The 20524-nt window shown below is 51.8% G+C and overlaps 1 protein-coding gene across 1 annotated transcript; it reads right to left on the reverse strand.

The window, feature by feature from the left end:
• Positions 1–893: 893 nt before the first annotated feature.
• SLC9A5 (solute carrier family 9, subfamily A (NHE5, cation proton antiporter 5), member 5) lies at positions 894–19675 on the reverse strand. The gene is made up of 16 exons (XM_006878696.1): positions 19483–19675; positions 16038–16340; positions 13863–14026; positions 13648–13726; positions 13181–13358; positions 12519–12739; positions 12105–12307; positions 11804–11893; positions 11636–11706; positions 10833–10962; positions 10078–10166; positions 9867–9993; positions 5163–5333; positions 4592–4661; positions 3797–3934; positions 894–1366 (listed from the first exon to the last, which is right to left on the reverse strand). Exons 1-16 carry the CDS (start codon positions 19673–19675, stop codon positions 894–896), a joined length of 2700 nt encoding a protein of 899 aa, XP_006878758.1.
• Between the last annotated feature and the right edge of the window lie 849 nt (positions 19676–20524).

A 20524-nucleotide genomic window follows, 5' to 3' on the forward strand; every position in this document is an offset into this window, starting at 1 on the left:
GTCAGCTACCAGCCAGCCAGCCCCTTACCACCACAGCTGGGATCCCAGCCCCCAGGGCAGCGGAACAGTGGCCCTGGGATGCCTGGGTCCTTTCCTGTTTGGGGAATGTGGGGATGGGGGCATGGGAGCCCAAAGGCTGCTGTCTCTCCTCCTCAGAAAACCCCGGCCCAAGGATCGTAACAGCCCACACTCGGAGCCTGGGCAGCAGATTCCCAGAGTGGTCCTGGCTGAGCAGAGCCCTGATCCAAAGCCTGGCCCTGCTCTGTAGCTCTAGGCCTGGAGATGAGAGAACCATCGTCCCCAACACCTGACAGCGAAGGGAGGGGAGAACAGTCCCCTGACTGGCCTGAAAATACTGGCTGTGGTCAGCAGACCCAAGGATGAGACCTGCCCCACCTCCCACCCCAAGTCTCTCTGAGGACCACCAGGGCCAGCTCCTCTCTGAGCTTCACTGCCAAGACACAGTCCTGACCTAGGGCTCAGGAGAAAGTGGGGGAGCAGGACAGACTGCTGCCAGCTGAGGAATGCTGCCTTTGCTTGGGGGTCAGGTGCAGCTAGCTACCCAGAGTGGCCCCACGAAGACCCACTGGTCAGGGTATCAGCTTCCCAAGTCTTAGGCCTATTGCTAACGTTTAAACTGGGTCCTGAGACAAGGAGGCGTCTTACTGACAGGGAAGGCAGCAGGGGTTAGGAGCGGCAAGAGTGGGGAGGAGGACCCATGAGAACCAGCCCAGGATACCCCTCTAACCTGCTGGTGCCCAGTTGTCACATAAGTCCAGGCTCCACTGGTCCCATGGTGGGCTGGTTAGGCTTCTCAGCCCACTGCCCAAGGAGCGAGTCTCCGAGTAGGGCCCCCTCGCCACCCCACCCCGCCCCACCCCCCGAGTCCTTGGCTACAGCCGGCCCCCTTTGTTAAACTGGATGCACCAGCGGGAACTGGCAGCACCAGGGCTGAGATGCGTGTGGTCCTCCGGGCCCATGAGGGGCTGCAGCTCCTGCTGCTGGGGGATGTCAGCGCTGCTCTCACTACGGGACCGGCCAGCCTTGGCCAGGCTTGGGGGGAAGGCGAAGCTTGAGAGGGGATCCGAAGGCAGGGCGAGAGGAGCCAGGGGCTCTTCAGCGGCCAGAGGGCGGGAAGGCAGGTAGGTCCCAGTCGGCGCCTGGGTACAGGGCGGGGAGGCCAGGCTCTCCAGGGATGACATGCTCTGGTTCCAGCCTGTTTGCATGTCCACAGGCACGATCTTGGTGGTCTCCGAGGACACGTACACTGCCAAGTCCCCCTGCCCACTCTTCCAGGGCAGTTCTTTCTCCGCACAGGTTGGAGAGGGCGGGATGATGCGTGGGCTCGGGCACACTTCCAGGCTCCCTGGGGACAGAGGGGACACACGACCTCCTTAGCAACACAGTGGTGTCCTTTGTGGAAATGCTTCTTCACAGATTCCTTCCCCATTACATCTGTTCATTGACTGATGATTATCTCACTGAAGAGAAACACCAGGCACAGGGCTAGGCTCATAGCACGTGCTCAACAAATACCCCCTAATCAAATGAAAAATCACAGAAGCAAAAAGCAGGAACCTTCAGGGAAAGATGACCCCCACTTCTGCCATCAACCATCACCCTGCTTCAGCCCTGTTAGGGAGACCACAGTCTGCCAGGCAGCCACTGAGGATGAGGGACAGCCCGAGGCTCTGGGCCAGAGGCTTTGCCGCTGGGCCCCCTGCCTGAGCTTCCACCACAGGCCTCAGGTGGGACAGGGCCCAGGAGTGTGAGCTCATGCAAGCCCAGAGCAAAGCCCAGAACGATCCAAGAAGCCCAGAACTGCAGGTGCTGAGGTTAGAGGCTCAGGCCCAGCCGTGAGTTATGCCACTGGCTCACAGGAGGTCTGGGGTTCTGAAAGAGGATGCCTGGCACTCCAGGGCTGCATTCAGCAAAAATCCAGACAGGGTAAGACTGTGGGACAAATCACGTGGTTTCATCAACCAGTACATTGCAAGGGGAAAATAATAGGGGGAACACAAAACCTATAGATTGGCATTTTTTAACTTTGGCTCTAATGGCATTATTACTGTTACTATTGATTATTATTACTATTTGTGAGCGCGCACTTCCCTGTACCTTGGAGGATGTCTAGCATCCCTGCCCTCTGCCCACTAGATGCAAGTAACACCTCCAAGTTGTGGCCACCACAAATGTCTCCAGCATTTCCAAAAGTCCCCAAAGGGACAAAATTGTTCCTTCTCTCCCTTCCCCTCACTCCTTGGGAACAAGTGCTTTAGGTTAAAAGAGTTAAATGTAATGTGTAGGCTTGAATGTGCAAAGAGCTGGAGTTGGACAAGAGGAGAGAAACTTACTTAGCATTTCTAAAGCTGAACTAAAAAAAAATTTCAAGCTTTGAGTTGCAATACTGAGAGATGCTACAGGCAAAATCTTTAGTGATTGATCCAAGAAGCATCAAAAGAAAACGGTGGAAATAAAGAGAGCCAGTATACCAAAAAGAATTGGTCAACACTGAAATATTTCAAGAAGTAACATATGATGAAGAGCCAGCGATGATGAAGGAAGAAGTTCAAGCTGCACTGAAGACGTCAGCAAACAAATACGGCCCCAGGAATTGATGCGATACCAACTGACATGTTTCAAGTACCAGGTCCAGCCCTGGGCATGCTCGCCAGTCTGTGCCAGGAAATTTGGAGGACAACTTGGCCAACTGACTTGAAACAATCTCTATTTGCTCCCATTCCCAAGAAAAGTTTTTCAGTCCAATGTGGAAACTATCAAACAGTAGCAGTAATATCACAATCATCAGCAAAAGTATTGCAGAAGATCATAAGAAAAATGGCTAGAACCGAACATCTGTTTTATTGACTATGCAAAGGCATCTAGCTCTGTGAAGCAGAACAAACAATACTAACATTGAGAAGAATGATAATCCCAGAACACTTAGTTGTATTTATATGAAACTTATAGCTAGACCAAGAAGCTGTGTTCTGAGCTCTGCAGGGGTTTAAAATTTAAAAAAAGATGGACATCAGGATTGTATCCTTTCTCCATATCTATTCAATTTGTATGCAGAGCAAATCATTCGAGAAGCTGGACTCTATGAAGAAGAATGTGGCATCAGGATTGGAGAAGACTCATCAGCAAACCTCCATTACACAAATGACATAACCCTGCCTGCTGTGCTTGCCAGGTGATCAAGGACTGCAGCCTTCAATATGGATTGTATCTCAAAATCAAGAAGACAGAAATCCTCACCACTGGACCAATAGGCAACATCATTATAGATTCGGGGGGGGAGGGGGGGTACTGACGTTGTCACCAATTTTTCATCTTACTCGGACCCCGGTCACCACCTTTGGTTCCAGCAGTCAGAAGATCAGGAGGTGTATTGAATTGGGAAGGGTGCTGTCAGGGACCTCTCCAGAGTCCTGAAGAGCAGTGATGTCAGTTTAAAGACCAAGGTGCACCTGATTCAAGCCATGGACTTTTTTTTACTCACCTGCTGTGCACCTGAGAGCTGGACAGTGGATATAAGGATAAGAGAGGATGAAGTGTCGCCTTTGAGTTGCGGGATAGAGGAGAGTACTTAATCTCCCACGGACTGCCATGAGAATAAACAGATCATGTCTTGGAGGAAGGGCAGCCAGAGTGCTCCTTAAAGGCAGAGATGGCAAAGCTTTGCCTCACGTACTTTGGGCGTATTGTTCAGAAGGGTTATTCATTGGAAATGGACATCATGCTTGGAAAGACTGAGGGTCAACTAAAGGGGAGAGAAGCAGGGAGGCCGCCATACCTGAGACCTTGCCCTCCTGGAGAACCTCGCTGGTGGCCCGAGCCACAAAGATGATGCCTTCATCGTCCTCCTTCTCTGTCTCCGAACTGTCGCTCTCCTCCTCCTCCTCCTCTGACTCCACAGTTAATATCACAGCAGCTGGACAAGGACAAGAGCAGAGTCTGGGTGAGCAGCCCAGCAGCCGCCTCTGGACAGGACCCATCTCATTGGTGGCTTCCTGGCAGGGGCACCTTGCTCTCTTCTCTGTTGCTGTTTCACCTGCTGGGTAGGCTGGCCATCCCCCTGTTCCTCACCAGACCGTGAAAGCAGAAGCCTGGGCAGAAGTGCTGGGAAAGGGCTTAGAAAGAAGGGAAGCGGGGCTGCAGAGCTCAAGGAGGCAGCCAGAGAAGGCACGGTCCCAGAGGAAGTCAGACCTTCCGGCCCTCAGCCTCTCCTCTCAGCTCCAGATCCCACCATCAGCTGCAAACGGGCGCATCTGGAGAGCTGGAAGGCCCATTAAAGTTCAGCTCATCCAGACACCTCATTCTGCAGACAGGGACACCACGCCCCCAGGTCCCCCATTCATTCATTCAAAGCCCAGACCAAGCGTTCCTCACATGACTCATTCTCTGCATTGCTCAAGTCCTCAGGGCCTGTAACCCATAGTAATCAGTCACCTTCTGTCACAACAGGTCCAATAACTCTTTTGAGCTTTCCCAATTCTAAAATAGTTTGTTGTCCCAGAGGGTAAGAGGGAGTCCACGCATGCATCCAGGGTTCTTCCCCGCCTCGGCCCCAGCCCTGCTCCCGGCTTGCCTGTGTCCTGGAAGGCCAGGGCTCGAGGAGGCTTCCCATTTGTCGTCCCCGTGTTAGTCACGTCATTCTTCTGAGGATCAAGAAAGAAAATCTGAGCCCCTGGCCCTCCTCAAGCCTGCCCTCTCCTAGGGTCAGCAGGAGGGCACGTGCTGTTGACTGAGCAAGGGGAGAATTTCTGGCTGGGGTCATCAAGCCCGATGGTTTCACCATCTGTTCATAGGCTAGGCTAGAGTTGGTGGAGTCTGAATAAGCCCTGGCCCAGCAAAGAGGGCTCCGGATGCTTCAGCCTGGGCTGAACTTGGGGCTCCAGGTATTGCTCTTCAAAGCAAGGTCCTGCTACCCCCAGCAAGTGACCCCTTTATACCTAAGGAGCTGCTCTGCCTCTGAAGGCCCCCCTTCCTTCTGGGATCGCAGGAAATCCTAAGAGGGCGCAGTTGGGGCTCCCGTTAACCAGGATGGCCCTGTGCACGGGGATATCCAGCCAAGGCCCCTCGGAGCTGAATTCTTGCACTTGGAAACCCAAAGCTGCCTGTCAACCTCCAGCTCCAGAAGGGGTCGAGGAAGGACGTGCCTTCTTGTGGCCAGCTTTACGCAGGCGCGGCTTGCTCTTGGTGATGCAGATGTTGTGCTTGGTGGACTTGAAGGACTCCAGCCGCCGCTTCATGTTCTGCTGGAAGACCTCTTTGTCCTGGCGCTCCTGTGTGTCCTCCGAGATGAAGTGACGGCTGCAGCTGGCTTTGTACTGGCAATGACAGCACCACCCCGCCATGAGACTGGGTGCCTTGGCCTGGCAAGGAACCTAGATTCATGGCCTCAACACAGTCACTGCAAACCTTTTCCATGAAAAAAAAAGTTTCTCTAGAACTGGCCATGGATTGGGGGGCAGAGGGGTCCCCCGGGAGAGGAAAAAAGATGCAGCTAAGGATCTCTTCAGGGCCTTTGTATTCTCAGATCACTGGGGGGAAACTTTCCCTTATCCCAGAACCTAGTCCCCAAATCTGGTTTGCCCTCCTCTGTGCCTTTTCCTTCCTGTCTGATTTAAAGTGACAGGAGACAGGAGTCCCCGTCGCGGGCTCATCACTCCCCAACAAAGGCCTCCCCTTTCTCAGCTCATTCCTTTTTGTTCCCTGCCTCCGTCATTCCTCCAGTTTGTCATCTTGGTTCAGTCTTTCCCTCACCAACAGCTCCCTGTCCTCTGTCTTCAAGCATGTACCAGCCTCTTCTTCCCAGAAGCCTCTTCATCCCTCCCTTTTGCTGCCAAACATTTATCATTTGATTCTGACTCTACTTCAGACCCGTTACTTCTTCCTTAAATACCAGACTGCCTATTATTCCCTGCTCACCAGTCCCATGTCCTCTGGCCCTGGCATGACCTCTAGGCAGTGTCCAGCCCCGCTTCCAGCCAGGCCTCTAAGACACCGTCTGCTACTGCTTCTCTGAGGGTTCCTGCCTGCTCTTCCTTGCCCTCTCCCCTTCTTTTTCTTCCATATGCATTCCTATTCCTAACAGCGTTCTCTTCGTCTTCCTCTCTCCTTCTAAATGATCACCTCAGAGGATGTATCTAGTCTCTCAAATTTAGCTACCCCATTGACATAGTCCTGGGTGTGGCTCCCAAACACCAGCCCTAAGTATGGGTACAGTTGAATCACGTGGGAGATGCATTAAAAGTAAAGATTCCTCCGTGTGTGTGTGTGTGTGTGTGTGGAGAGAGAGAGAGAAAGAGAAAGCTCTGTGACCTAGTGGTCAGAAGCTGTGCTGCAGTCCCAAAGGCATGCAATTCAAATCCACCAGCTGCTCCACAGGAGAAGGCTGGGCAGTCTCCTCCCATGCAAATAACTGCCTCTGAAAACCCACTGTATTTTATATATTTATATAGATATAGATATATATTTTAGATATATATATAGAGAGAGATCCATTGAGTCAGAACCCACTCAACCTTGGCCCTCCAGCAGGTTTTCAGAGGCAGTAAATTGCACAAGAGGAGACTGCCCACCTGTCTCCCACAGAGCAGTTGGTAGATTCAAATCTTGTACCTTTGGATTGGCAGCACAATTTCTTTACTGTTTAAAGACTCAAGTGTGCCATGACTTGCTGCTGTGCATCTGAGAGCTGGACAGTGAATAAGGATGACAGAACAATTGTTGCCTTTCAGCTGTGGTGTTGGAGAAGAGCACTGAACATCCCATGGACAGCCAAAATAACAAACAGTTATGTCTTGGAGAAATTACAGCCAGATTGCTCCTAGAAGGAAAAGATGACAGTTTCATCTCACATACTGTGGGCACGTTGTTAGGTGAGGCTAATCCTTGGAAAGGGACATCATCTTTAGAAAGGAGGAGAGTCGATGGAAGAGAGGAAGACCTTTAACCAGATGAATGGACACAGTGACCGCACCAATGGATTCTTTTATGTCAAAACTTCTGAGGATGGCACAGGATAGAACAGGGTTTAGATCTGTTTGTTCCTAGGGCTGCTGTGAGTCATACTGGACAACAACAAGATACACAGAGTATAATGTATACTCTATACTGCACAGATTCTGAATCTGTGTGGTATAGAAAGGAAAGCCAGAGATGTGTATTCTAGCAAGCTCCCCAGGGAATTCTGATGTAGCCGAGCAAGGAAATCTGATATAGATGGCTCCTTACCACTAGGCCACCAGTGCCCCCCAAGGGGCCGATTAGATATTATAATTCATTAATCATATTAATCAATGGTAACTAAAGTTGTAAAACAAAATTTGTCTATAAAAATAACTATATGAAAAACCAATATGGTTTATAATTCACAAAAACAATCAATTAAAAACCTAAATGATTATTTTTAAATTATAATGGTACTGTGGATGCTGTTGTTGTTGCTTTTATGTGCCATCGAGTCACTCGTAACTCATAGCAACCCTATATACAACAGCTCTGAACCCTGCTCTATCCTGGGCCAATTTCATTGTCTCTGACACACCCACTCCCATTATCACAGTCACTGAGTCAATCCATCTCATCCAAGGTTGTCTTCTCTTGCACTGGCCCTCCATCTTTCTAAACATGATGTCCTTCTCCTGGCAACATACCCAAAGTATGGGAGACAGTTTCAAAATCCTCGCCTCCAAGGAGCAGCCTGGTTTCACCCTCTCCAGGACAGATCTGTTTGTTTTCTTGGCAGTACATGGTATATTCAGTATTCTTCTCCAGCACCACAACTCCAAGGCATCAATTCTTCTTCTATCATCCTTAGTCATTGTCCAGCTCTCTGATGCATAGCAAGTCATTGCAAAGACCGTGGCTGTGCAGCTTAGTCTCTAGACTGATAGGATTGCTCTTCCGTAGTCTGGAGAGGTCACACACACACACACACACACACACACACACACACACACACACATATAATTGATTTACTAAGGATACCTGGTGGCACAATACATCCATCAGGGTGCTAACCAGAAAGTCAGAGGTTTGACTCCACCAGCTGCTCCTCGGGAGAAAGATGACTAGCCTCCTCCCGGAAAGATTTACAGCCTCAGAAACCTAGGGTCATTATGAGTCAATATTGACTCAACAGCAGTGAATTTTATTGATTTACTATGGCCCAAGCGCCGCCCAAATAAAACAGGCTTGGAAGCAGGAGTGGCATTCACTTCCAAAAAAAGCTTGCCTTTGGAAACGCTATGAACTTGGAGAAAAGATGAAAGTTTCCTGTTCAAGACTTTCGTTTATAAGGTCAGTCTGTCCATTTGCTGTACAGAGGTAACTCGTGGTTGCTGTGAAGCTGAACACTGTGATACTGATGTGCCAAATGCGATAATGGTTACCCATGGCGGACGGTGTTTGGTGGATCCCCCAATTAAAACAAGTTTGGAAGCAGGAGTGGCATCCACTTCCAAAATAGCTTGCCTCCGGAAATTCTATGGACTTGGAGAGAGGATGAAAGTTATACACGTGTTCATAGGGTCACTGTGAGTTGTCTGCGACTCGATGGCACTTAACAACAACACATGAGTCATCTGTGACTCAGTGGCACTTAACACAACAACAACTATGTAGTATGTAAATATATACATATGGATAGTTCTTACCATCTAGAAATACTAACATTTAAGGATAAGAACTGGAATTTCCTTTAAAATGTGCTGGGGTATAGAATGTAACAAGATTATCCATACATTGATAATTATTGAAGCTGAGTGATAAGTAAACGTATTCTTTTTTTCTCCACTTTGCATGTGTTTTAGATTTTCCATAAGAAAACAAAATTTTTAAATACACCAGTCATGCAGCTTGGCAGACACACAGTTCAACAGCCATTAACATGGGAAGGACATGGTCCTTTGTCTGATTGTAAGAACAATATGGAGCCCAAAGTGAAGAGTGAGAAGTGGAAAGATCCTGGGCTGTGGAAGAAGGGTGACAACTTCCAGAAAGAGAACAGTGAGAGAGACCTTGTGCCTTGCCCTGGCCAGCCACAACACTTCTCTTTCTGGTCCTGATTTCTCCTGACCAGAGAAGACACACAGGAATGATACAGAGGACAGGTGGCCAGCGGGCCTGAGGACAAGAAGGCCGGGGAGGAAGCTGTCTTCACACATATAAAGACTTGTTCTTCAGAGATGCAGAGTTGGATCAAAACCAAGAGGTGAGAAGCCAATAGGTAAAGGAAGCTAAAACCCTAGAAAGACTATTAAGATTCGCAGGAATGGTCTTGACTACTTTCCAAGTTCAGAAAGGTTCAGGGTAATAGCTTGCTGCCCCCTTGTGGGAGTTACAACAAATTCCCTCCTGGGTGAACTGGGCCCCAAAGCTTTATGATCTACATTGGACTAAAACAGGTGTTTTTTCCACCCCACAGGCTTCCTCAGAACCTCTGCCTCTGCCGGTGACCCCATCATTCTCCCAGTTATTCACAAACAGCTGTCATCCATCTCTTCCTCTTCCCTTCAGACCCAACCGCCTAGTCTTTGGTGCTTCTCTCCCTTCCCACCACCCAGCTCAAAACTGCAGTGTTTCACCAGGTCCCCAACTGGCTCTCCTGGCCTCTCAACTCACCTCCTTCGACGGGATCTGTGTTCTGCTGCCAGAAAAGGCACCTTTAGACAGTGCTTGTAGTAGGCTAAGGAAGCTTTCTCAAAAACAAGGCAAAGGTTTCTTATTACCAACAAAGTGAAACCCACATTCTTCATCTGAGCACCTACAGCTCTCCACAGGCGGGCGCCGACCACCTCTGGAACCTTCGATTATCCTCGGACCCCACCACCTTGAAACCCCGAGCTTATGCTCACCCTGCGCCGTGGCTTGTAGAGGCCTCCGCAGAGCAGGTGATGCATCACCGCATCCTCCCGGTCCCGGCCGCTGCGAACCGTGTCAATCACCTGCAGATCCAGACACGCTCCACTGCCGCTCTCCCTCCTGCGGGCAGGGGAGCGAGCTGACGCGGGGCGGTAGGAGACCCAGACCGGAAACAAAGGCGCTTAGGGGGTGCTCAGGACTCACAGTAAGTTGGTGACAGAGGTCTCTGCCACTGAATTGCGGCTGGGCATCGAGGGCAGGGTGAGCCCTGTGGACGACAAGACGTGGCCTCCCTGAAGCAGGGGCCAAGACAGGTCAGATGGAAAGTGGTCCAGAATGTCAGAAGGATAATAAAAAGAAATAGCACTTAATCTTGTTCTTTTGATGTGCCAGGAAATCAAACCACAAAACTCTAAGAATAGGTACTTATTCTTGCCTTTTAAAAAAAATTATTTTACTATTTTTTGTGTGTGTACTGTCAGATCTGACTGGTACAGAAGGAGATTGTCCCTCCTTCTCCAGCAGAGCATCTGGTGGATTTGAACCATGCACCTCTGGGATAGCAGTGCAACTTCTCGTCACTAGGCCACCAGAGCTCCCTGTTCCTGCCTTTTAAAAAAAAAAAACAAAAAAAACACACCAACAACCATTTTTTTTTAACAATTCAGGAAACTGAGGCTCACTTTGGTGAAATATGTGATTCACCCAAGGCCACAAGCCTGTAGTGAAATAATTGAGCCAAATTTACTGACTCTAGAATCTAGCTACGTCCCACATTTCTATATTGCCTGCCAGATTCTGGCTGTCAAGACTAGCCAGGATGGACCTGTTCCTATAGCTGCCATGTCACAAGATCATGGAGCCAGTAAAGAATTCCCAAATCCTCACCAGGCCTGCCTTGCACCTTCCAGCCCTGCTCTATTAGCTATCTGACCACATACCAGGGCCTGCCGGCCTACCTGGTCTACGAAGCTGATGGCATCCCGGATGTTGAGTCTGTAGTACACATCCCAGATCTGGTCCCGGATGCGGTAGGCTGACCGCCGCATCAGCAGCTGACTCAGGTACTTCTTGTCAAACTGCTCCCACCTACAGAAGATGCCAGGTCCAACCCTGAGTGCCACCCCCAAGGCCCAGCCTCAGATGAGGCAGGGCCACCACCTGCACTGACCTGGCTCTTCTCCGTGTGAGCTTCACCCAAGGGAAACTCAAGCCTCATGGAGCTTAACAGTGTTGTGGGGAAAGCCAAGATTAACTGAAGTCATTACAGGTAACTATGAAACTGAAACCATGTCAAGAACTAACTATACAGGAGAGGTCTAGCTCAGATTGATTGGGATTTGTCCTGGTCTGGGAAGACAAAGGAAGCCTCCTGAAGGACTTTCTGCTTATAGGACCTCTGAAGGACTAGCGCAGAAGCAAAAGGAAGCCAAGAGAGAATGAGAGGACCTTCTCACAGGAAAGGTCCCCTACAGGCAGGAGGAACGGTAAAGTCCTCAGGTTCTCAAGCAAGGTCCCTGTGATTGGTAGGTGGATGGAGAGGGAAGGGCCAAGCCCAGTGTGGCTGGAAGGCTGGCAGGTGCCAAACCCCATGGGGCCAGGCAGGCCACACTGGGAGTCTATGCTGAGAGCAGTGGGATGCCACTGGAGGGTCACCCGCCTGAGCCTGGCCGTGCCCTTCTCAGAAGTGTAGCACATGGCCCGCACTGCACTGGCTGGTGGGGGTGCTGCTGCTGAAGGAGCCTTGGGGCAGCTCCCTCACCTGTCCCTCCAGTAGTGATAGCCATGGTGCCCCACAACGTCCTCCACTGCAGCCAGAATGTGGTCAAAAGTCTAGAAGAGGGGTGGGTAGGGGGATGGGGGTCAGGATGCTGCCCAGAATAGAAGGTGCGGGAAGGGAGAAGTGGAGACAGGGACTTCCGGTACCCACGTGCTCATGCAGCTCCTGGTTCAGGGTGGGCTTGTGATGCTCGCTTCTCTTCACCTTCAGCCACTTGACCAGCGGCTTGATGGTCAAGCCCTGAGGACAGGCAGTCAGTGAGCCCGAGCCCCACTCTCTTCAGTTCCTGCCTGCCTTCCTCTCCCCATGGCTAAGGCCACCCTCTTGCTCTCCAAGTCAGAGAAAGCAGGCCCCCACAGCCCCCAGTGGGAAGAGGAGCCCCAGAGGCTCCAGGACTCTCCCAGGGCCTGCCAGACCCTCTTCCCCCACCTAGTCTCCTAGGCACTCCCACCTGCACGATGACTGTGAAGAAGACCACCACAATAGTGGTGGCCACAAAGTAGTCCTTGGCAGGGACCTTGGTCCTGTCCAGTAGGATGACAAGAGCAAAGGCGACAGCCCCCCGCAGGCCCCCATAGGACATCACCACCTGGTCAATCTTGTCCAGTGGGACCAGCCGGAACTGATTCAGCACCCACGTCTGCAGGACTACGCCTACAGCAGGAGGGAGGCCGGTGGGAGCAGGGTGTTGGGAGTGGAGGGCACCGGTGGTCCAGGCTCGGGTCTTAAAGGGGCTTGGGGTGGGGGTGAGGGGTGAGCAGCAAAGGGAGCTGAGGAATTGACAGGGACCAGGCCTCAGGCCGGGCTGAGCTACAGGGGTGAAGGACGAAGAGGAGCGTGCGAGAGGAGAGGGCGCCAACAATACCAAGGGCTCGGAAGAGCAGGATGAAGACGAGGGTGCCCAGCACCAGGCCAGAGTCCCAGGCCCACTTAGAGGAGTCCACCGCCGAGATGCCCAGCAGCATGAAGATGATGGTCTCAGCACAGCTGGCCAGAGTCTTCATCGTGTACTTGACAGCCGTGCGCGACTTATGGGAGATGTTGGCCTCTACGTACTTCTTACAGCCCAAGCCACACATGGTCACCCTGGGAGAGGAATGGAGCGAGAGGGCAAATGAAGAGGGCGGCAGGATATGACTTCTGGGGGCTGATCATCCTGCACGAGGAAGGCCGCCCCTCAGAGATTGCCGGCCTCTCAGAACTGAAGCTCAGAGAGGCGAGGAACTGCCCAGGAGACAGAAGAGATGGGCCCATGGAGGTGCTGTGGTCACCAGATCCAGGGCTCTAGGCCGTGGACTTCACTCCCAGCTCAGCCCACATGCCTGTGAGCACTGCCAGAGGACAAAGATGGGGTTCTGACTTCCACCTGAGGTTCTCCATCTCCCCAGGAGACTCGGAAGCTCCTGCCACTACCAGAGCTCAGGAAAACCTGCCAACTTGTTGGGGTTCGGCTTCTGTCCTTTCGAGGGGCAACCTTGTCCCGTCCCCCACCCCCAAGCGTTCTCCTGCAGGGCACCCAGGACTCACGCGAGAATGGCGGAGAGCGAAGCCATCTCAGCAGTGAGGTAGGCGGCGTAGGCGAGGAGGAAGACCAGCAGCGGCTCGATGATGCGGACCCGCTTGGTGAAGCGTGTGGTCAGGGCCAGGAGGAAGGCAAAGACTAAGCCCACGGCTGCCCCGCCCAGACTGACCACAAACAGGGAGGCTGAGGGAGGAGTGGGTTGTCAGCTTGACCCCTGGCCTGGACCCCACCCAGGCCGACAAGTGGAAGATGGTACCCACCACACTCCCCAGGGGTCAGGATCCCAGGGAGCGCCCGTCCAGCACTGGTTCTCAGGACCCCAGTTCTCCATGGAGGAGAGAAGGGGACAAGGCCGACCCGGATAGCCGCCTCCGGCCCGTTGCCACACGGGGGGGTGCAGGGAGCTCAACCACCAAGGAGGCAGGCCCCCTGGTGGCCCCCCAGTGCCAGCCGAGACTGGGGAGATACTGACCGACTCCCTTCAGGTAGTCAGTGGCCTGCACTTTGGCAGAGCCCATCTCCACGAAGGAGTTGCAGACCTTGTACAGCACCTGAATGAGGAGAGGGGAGTCGGGAGTGGAGGGGCTGCCACACTGAGACCGATTCTTTTCCCTTCTCCAGGCAGCCCAACTGGTCTGAGTGTGGTGGTCGTGGGACAGGGAGTGGCAGCTAGCCATGTGCTCTCACCACAGTGACTGCATCATTGAGCAGAGACTCCCCAAAGACGATGATGAAGAGGGTCTCGTTGACGTGCACCTCCTCAAAGACAGCCAGCACGGCCACGGGGTCCACAGCCGAGATGAGGCTCCCAAACAGCAGGAAGTCCAGCAAGCCAGCCCTCACCCTAGAGGCTTTGGAGGGAGAGACGGGGAACAGAGCAGTAAGAGTGAGGAGCACACGGTCTCCTGCAACCTCTATCCCACTGCCCAAAGAGAGGAAGCCCAGAGAGGAACCGGGGTGGTGGACAGGGGACTTACGTCAAGCTGTCTATGGCTTGACCCCTGGCCTGAATGGGCAACATGGGCGTGGTCACTTGTCCTCTCTGAGCCATGCCTACCTCACAAGTCAACCCAGGAAATGACAAGGAAAGCTCTGTGTAAGACGGAAAGCTAAAACGGTGCCGTCGATACAAAACTTCAGGAACAGTAATCCTGACCACCAGACCCCGGAAATTGGTTGCTGACAAGCTTTGCAAAGCACAAAAGCCAGTGCTTTCTCCCATGGCCGCACCCCCAGCACTTCTCTGCAGGAGGGAGAGTGGCTAGCAGGTATTGATCTACAAGGCCTGGATACAGTAATAAAACACCAAACAAAACACACAAAAAAAGAAAACACCACAGGTGCAACTTGTACGTGTCACGCAGCCCCTCTGAGCCTCATCAGATTAGCAGCAGAATTTATTCTTTAGCCAGTGTCTAATACATCATAAACTAAAAACAAAACTCATTGACATCAAGTCAGAACCTTACATAGAGTAAGTAAGAAATATTCTGTAAAGATAAGTAGCTTGGAAATTTTATGGGGCAATTCTACTCCTGTCGGGTTCCTAACAGTCAACTCATCAGCAGTCAATCTGGTGGGCTTCTGATTGTTACCTCTATGGTCAGATACTCTCCCTTCCCTTCCTTCCTGCCCTGAAGCTCATTAAGGAAACTAGGTTGGGATCCCCAGGTGGCAATTGCAAACCTCTTGCCTTTGAAACAGACTGAATTGCCAATATCCTGGGGTGAATGGATTTCTCAGGGCAGGAAATGAGGAATAAGGAGGACAGGGCAGCCTGAAGGCAAGGAGTCTCAGGAAAACAGGCCTGGACCGCTTTTGATAACCCTGGACGTGATGTCAAATAAAGGGGCTAACCCATTCAACAGGGCAAATAATGCCCCAACAGGCTGTCATGAAGAGTGGACAGGTTTAGAAGGAACACCTACAGTAGTGCCTCGCATTCTGTGGCTATACAATCTGTATTTATTAAAAATCATCATAAAAGCAGAACGCCATCCTCATCCAGCCTGGGTAGACCCAGGTCCAAAAGGAGGTCCTTGCAAGAGAGTGGCGCTATAGCTGTGGTGCATTCACACAATGGAGTGTTCTACAGCCCTGGAAAACAATGAACTTGTGAAACACAACACGACATGGATGAGTCTAGAGAAATTGTGCTGAGTGCAGTAACTGTCACAAAAGGACAAATACTATAGAAGATGACTGTTACAAAAATAAGATGGTTATGCAGCAAGGAGAGAGCAAGCAAAGAATGGATAATAAGTTTACTGGAATAAGTGAAGGGAAGGTCAATCTGAAAGGAACGGATCAGGCATGTGTGTATTGTAATTAATCTGGAACAGGCCACACAAAACTTATCAACTAGGGTGCAGGGAGCTAAGGAAAGGTCCACACAGAAACGACGGTGGAGGGTTGACAGAGATTAACAGATGATGTCCGGAGGGTGAAGGAAAAGGGTGAATACAGCAAGGATTTGATAAGACATCATAAAAATGACATCAGTCAATTGTAGTTAATGTGTATATGAATGAGTGAAAACCTATAAAAAAGCCTCCAGTGGGCGGCTAGCAAGTGGCAGTGTGGTGATGCAGGCCCCCACAGGCTCAGTACCCCACACACAGCTGAGGGGGGGCAGGCCTGCTCAGCTCTCATGCCACAGAAGCCAAACTTGACTGGCAAAGACCTAAATAAGGGCTGTCGGCTGTCTGGGGTGGTTCCTTGCACAGCAGGTGGAAGGGACTTACAGCAGGCCTCCCAGGGCACAGCTCTCACCCACATGGGACCTCCTGGGCTGGGGAAAAGGGAACTGAGGTGAGAGTGGCAAATCCTCCTCCTGCCAACCTAGGTCTCAGAGTCACTCACCCACAAGTCCAGCCTGCTGCAGGCCCCAGAGGGCGGCTCCCGTGGTGAAGGCATTCCAGAGGGTGCCCACCACAGCATAAGTGAGGATGGCGCCCAAGTTGTCAAAGAACAGCCGGCTGGGCATGAAATAGCCGGAGTCCAGCACGATAGGAGGCAGTAGGAAGAGGAAGAAGGTGCCAGGCTCCAGCTGATACTCAGCTTTCTTGGCCACAGCCAAGACAATGCCCCCGAGCACCAGGCCCAGCAAGATCAGCAGGCAGCTCTCGGGAACCAGAGACGTCACCTTCCGAGACAGGTGAAACACTGCAGTGCCAGGAGAGGAGAGGAGGTATCAGTTCAGAGGACACCACACACACACTAAGCCACAGGTTACCCAAGGTCAGGACCCCCGACACTGGGACCAAGGAGGAAAGCTATGTAGGACTCCAGAATCTCCAAGTTTGCAGGTATGTGCCTTCCCTGACCACCAAAGTGGTGCTCCTGTCAAGGCCTTCCCTCGCTTTTTTCTTCTGGAAATTTCCTCTCTACCCTTATCCTCAGGGGACCTCACCTTTCTTTCTTACAGTCCTCTAACCTCCTTTATCCATAATTATTTCAACCTTTGCAAAAGCTGTCTGGTATGTGTATAACAGCTGTGAAACCAGGCTTCTGGCATGAAGCTTGTCTATGTTTCAACCCTAGCTCCTCCATTTACTGGTTCCATGACTTTGAAGCAAAGAACTCTGACCTTCAGTTTTTTAATCAGCAAAAGAGAATTTAAAACAGTAACAATCTCATGATCTCATAGGATCATTGTGATGATTAAAAAAGACAGATAGTAGTTAGCAGAGTGCCTTACAGTACACATTTAATAAACGTGGCCAAAAAACACACCACACACCATTTGGAGTTAATTTTACCCACAAACCTTATTAGTTAGCAGTAAAGTGTTTACTGTTTGTGGCACCCACAGGCCTTCTCCAGTACATGTTACCTATCATTAAGGAGCCCTGGTGAAATAGTTGGGCTGCCAACCAAACAAGGTCAGTGGTTTGCTGCTTTGGGAAGATGATCCGTCTCCTCCCCTTGAACTTGATAGAGGGTCCCATGAGTCTAAACTAATGGCAGTGGGGTTTTTTGGTGTTTTTCTGGTGGTTTTTGTTTGTTTGTTTGTTTGTTTGTTTTTAATCAAGGTGCTCTGATGGTTAGCAGGTTACAAGGGTGATCTGCTAATTGAAAGATTGGTAGCTTAAATCGCAACAGCTGCTCTCTGGGAGAAAGGTGAAGCATCTGCAACTTTGGCAATCCCGTGGGGCAGTTCTAGTCCATTCTACAGAGTCATTTTGATGAGAGTCAGCTCAAAGCAGTAGCCAGGATCATACCACTACACCCTGCCTTCCTGTCAAGGCCGTAATGCATATGCATATTATACCTCTGAGGAGTATTGTAGACCTCCTGCCCCAATATGCTTTTCATTTTACTAGCTCCCCAAGAACTTGCTAGTTTAAAAAAAAAGTCAACTTTAGCAGTCTGATCTCCAGAGTCTTCTCCCAGCTTCTTCACTCTCTATGTAAGCGCAAGCAAATTATTCCATTCACCTAAACTTTGATTTTTCTGTAATGGGAAAAAAAGATCTATCCCAAAGGGTAGGAATGAATTAATACAAAGTGTGAGTGAGCCAAGCATGAGGTAAGACACGTGGCTGATGCTCAATAAATGTTAATATGACTCTAGGGGAAAAAGAATAAATCTGTCTCCAGGAAATGGGGTGGGGGGAGAGTTTGTAGCCCTTGAGCTGACTCCTACTGTTTGTTGTCTGTTACCTAAAATAAACTCTTGGCTCTCCTTTGAGCCTCGAGTCCATAAGGGAATATATCAGATCTCATATAATCCCCAGGAAAAGCTTCCACGTTAGATTGGGTGAGACTCTTTGGAAGTTGTGCCCACAAGGCCTAGGGCAGTGCTTGGACCCTAGTGAGCTCTACATAGAGACGTGTTGGATCAATCTCTGCTAGCAATGGAAGAGGGGACCATGTCCCTGAACATTTTGCATCTTTCCCCTCCTTTCTGAGGATTTCCCCCCACCCCCATGAAGGAGGCTCTTTCTCTTCTGCCTCCAAAGGATGTGTCATCCAAGCTAGAAAAAGCACTATGATTTATGGGGGAAACCACAGTTGCTGCTGTAAACCTTCAGACAGGAAACCTCGTGCAACTCTTATAGACGTTTCGGTTCCTAGCTTCCAAATCTGAAGCTCCTCCCAGTTTGCTCTCAGAGCTCAGGGGTCCCTAAGGGAAGCTCAGTTAAGGAGCCTTCACACTCATGCCTACCTTTGGTCCCCACTCCTACCCACCCAAGTTTCCTATTCTATCCTCATCTCCAGGAGCACACACCAACCCCCGCCCTGCCATCCGAGACCCGTCAAGAAAGCCTGCTCTCTGGCAGAACCAGGCTCCTGAGGCATCTCAAGCCCCACTTTCAATTATTATTAGTCTCTGCTGTCACAGTAGAGAGGGAGTTCAGCTCCTGCCCAGTCCCTTTCCCCGCCTGCCACCAGTGTGAAGGGGGGTGGAGGGGGTCAAATTCTAGGCTAAGTGATTCCTACATGAAGGCTGTATTGGGAGACTGGAGTACAGGCTGTGCCAGCAGAGATGGGGAGTGAGTAGCAACGCTCGGCTATAATTAGTCACCCCCACAGCAGAACCTGCACAACAGGGAGAGGGAGGGGGGTCTCTGGTAGGAGGAGGGACCACTGACTGCTCTCAAGTGGGTGGAAGGGGCAGAGGCAAGGAAAAGCAGCTCCAAGGGGGGTGGTGTATCTGAAGCACAACCTTCAGTGTGAAGACAAGAGGAGGTGGTTGGGTATAGGAAAGCATCTAGTGCATGCAGCTCAATGAAGGTAGTTTCCTACACCCTGAAGTGAAAAGATTGTAGGTCTGATTTGGGGAGCAGGAGACCCATAGCTAAGCACAAGAAGGAGGCCTCTTTTAAGTGGCAGACATAAGATGTGTAGAGGACACGTGTCAGCTTAGTTTCTCGGTAGGATGGACAGTGGGACGCAGTCTCCAAGGAAGGCTGTCTTCTCGGGACCAGAATGCTGAGGCTCACCAGCATCCCCCTAAAGGATGGCTGGCAGAGGTTACGGAGAGGCTGGGGACCATGTCAGTCCGGAGACCTTACTGAGAGGCAAGAGAAGAACAGAGCAACGGAGCTCTGGCAACGGAGCTCAGAGGTGACTATCGAAGAGGAAGATGGGGCAAGCCCTTGGGGGAGGCAAATTCTCAGAGCTCTCATGAAAGAAGAGGAGGAAAACCCAAAAGAGGTGGTGGAGGAACTGGAGGAGCATTAGAATTTAGGGACTCGAATCCAGATCTGAGAATTGGAGGGGCGGGGGCGGGTCCTCTGCTCCCCGTGAGCCTGGAGGGCGCGCGCGCGCACACACACACACACACACACACACACACTCACCAATTTTGGCCAAGCTGGCCACCAGGATCCACAGGGCCACCAGGTAGGGCGCCTCCACCTCGTGCCACTGCCAGCGGAAGAGCGCCAAGCCCGGAGGAGGCTCGCTCGGCGCCCGGGGCTCTTGGGTGGGTTCTTCGGCCACCTCGGCCCCCACCAGCGGCAGCCCGAGCAGGGGCAGAGCGGTGCGCAGCATCCTGTCGCCAGCCCAGCCGTCCTCCCAGCACCGCACGGCCGCCGGCCCCGCGTCGCCGCCGCCGCCTACCGGGCGCCCCCGCGTCACAAGCACGTGGGGCCTGCCCCCCCAATCCTGGCTCCGATACCCCCAAACCCGGCTCGGAATAGAGACCCTGCCCCGGGCTGCCGTAGTCAGGACCCACTGTCCTCCTCGCCTCCAACCGCGCTTCAGCTCCAGAAATCTTCCAGCGCAACCCTCTCTATTCCCCCAAGTCCACAAACCTACTCCTTCAAGACGCCTTCCCCAAATCTCCTCCTACTCGGATTCAGAACTGTATGCGGCCACGACCTCCAGGGGACAGCGCAGGGTTGCGCCTCCCAGAGGTGTCGGCCTGTAGCCAGAGGGGTTGGGGTCTGCGGGTCTGGGGTACCTCGCCTCCACCCTAGTGACGCTTAGGCTGGCTCGGCCAGTTCAAGGTGCTGAGGCCGCGGGCCCCGCACTGCTCTGTGCGGACGGCAGGGGGCGGTGCGCGGCCGCTATCCGAGCAGCCAAGATAGAGCATGGGGTTCCCCTATCTGGTCCTCAAAACCACCTACAGCCGCGCACGCGCGCTGGGCGCGCAGAAAAACCTGTGGCCAACATGGTGCCCAGAAACCTCAAGGCCCAAATTGAACCCAGATCATTCTGGGCTACGGAGGCTCATTTCATTTCTCCTCTCCCGTCTTCCACGAAGCCCAAAGCAATGTATCTCACTTTTTTGGCCTTAAGGGTGGAAAATTCAGCTGATCCCTTCAGACTAAGATCAACCTAATTCTCCCCCAGAGGCTGAATGATAGTTTCACCTTGTCCCAAACTAAGGATCACGTC

This window comes from Elephantulus edwardii, unplaced genomic scaffold, assembly GCF_000299155.1.
Source record: "Elephantulus edwardii isolate Elephantulus edwardi_28Jun2011 unplaced genomic scaffold, EleEdw1.0 scaffold00001, whole genome shotgun sequence".
In the NCBI taxonomy this organism is placed as follows: domain Eukaryota; kingdom Metazoa; phylum Chordata; class Mammalia; order Macroscelidea; family Macroscelididae; genus Elephantulus; species Elephantulus edwardii.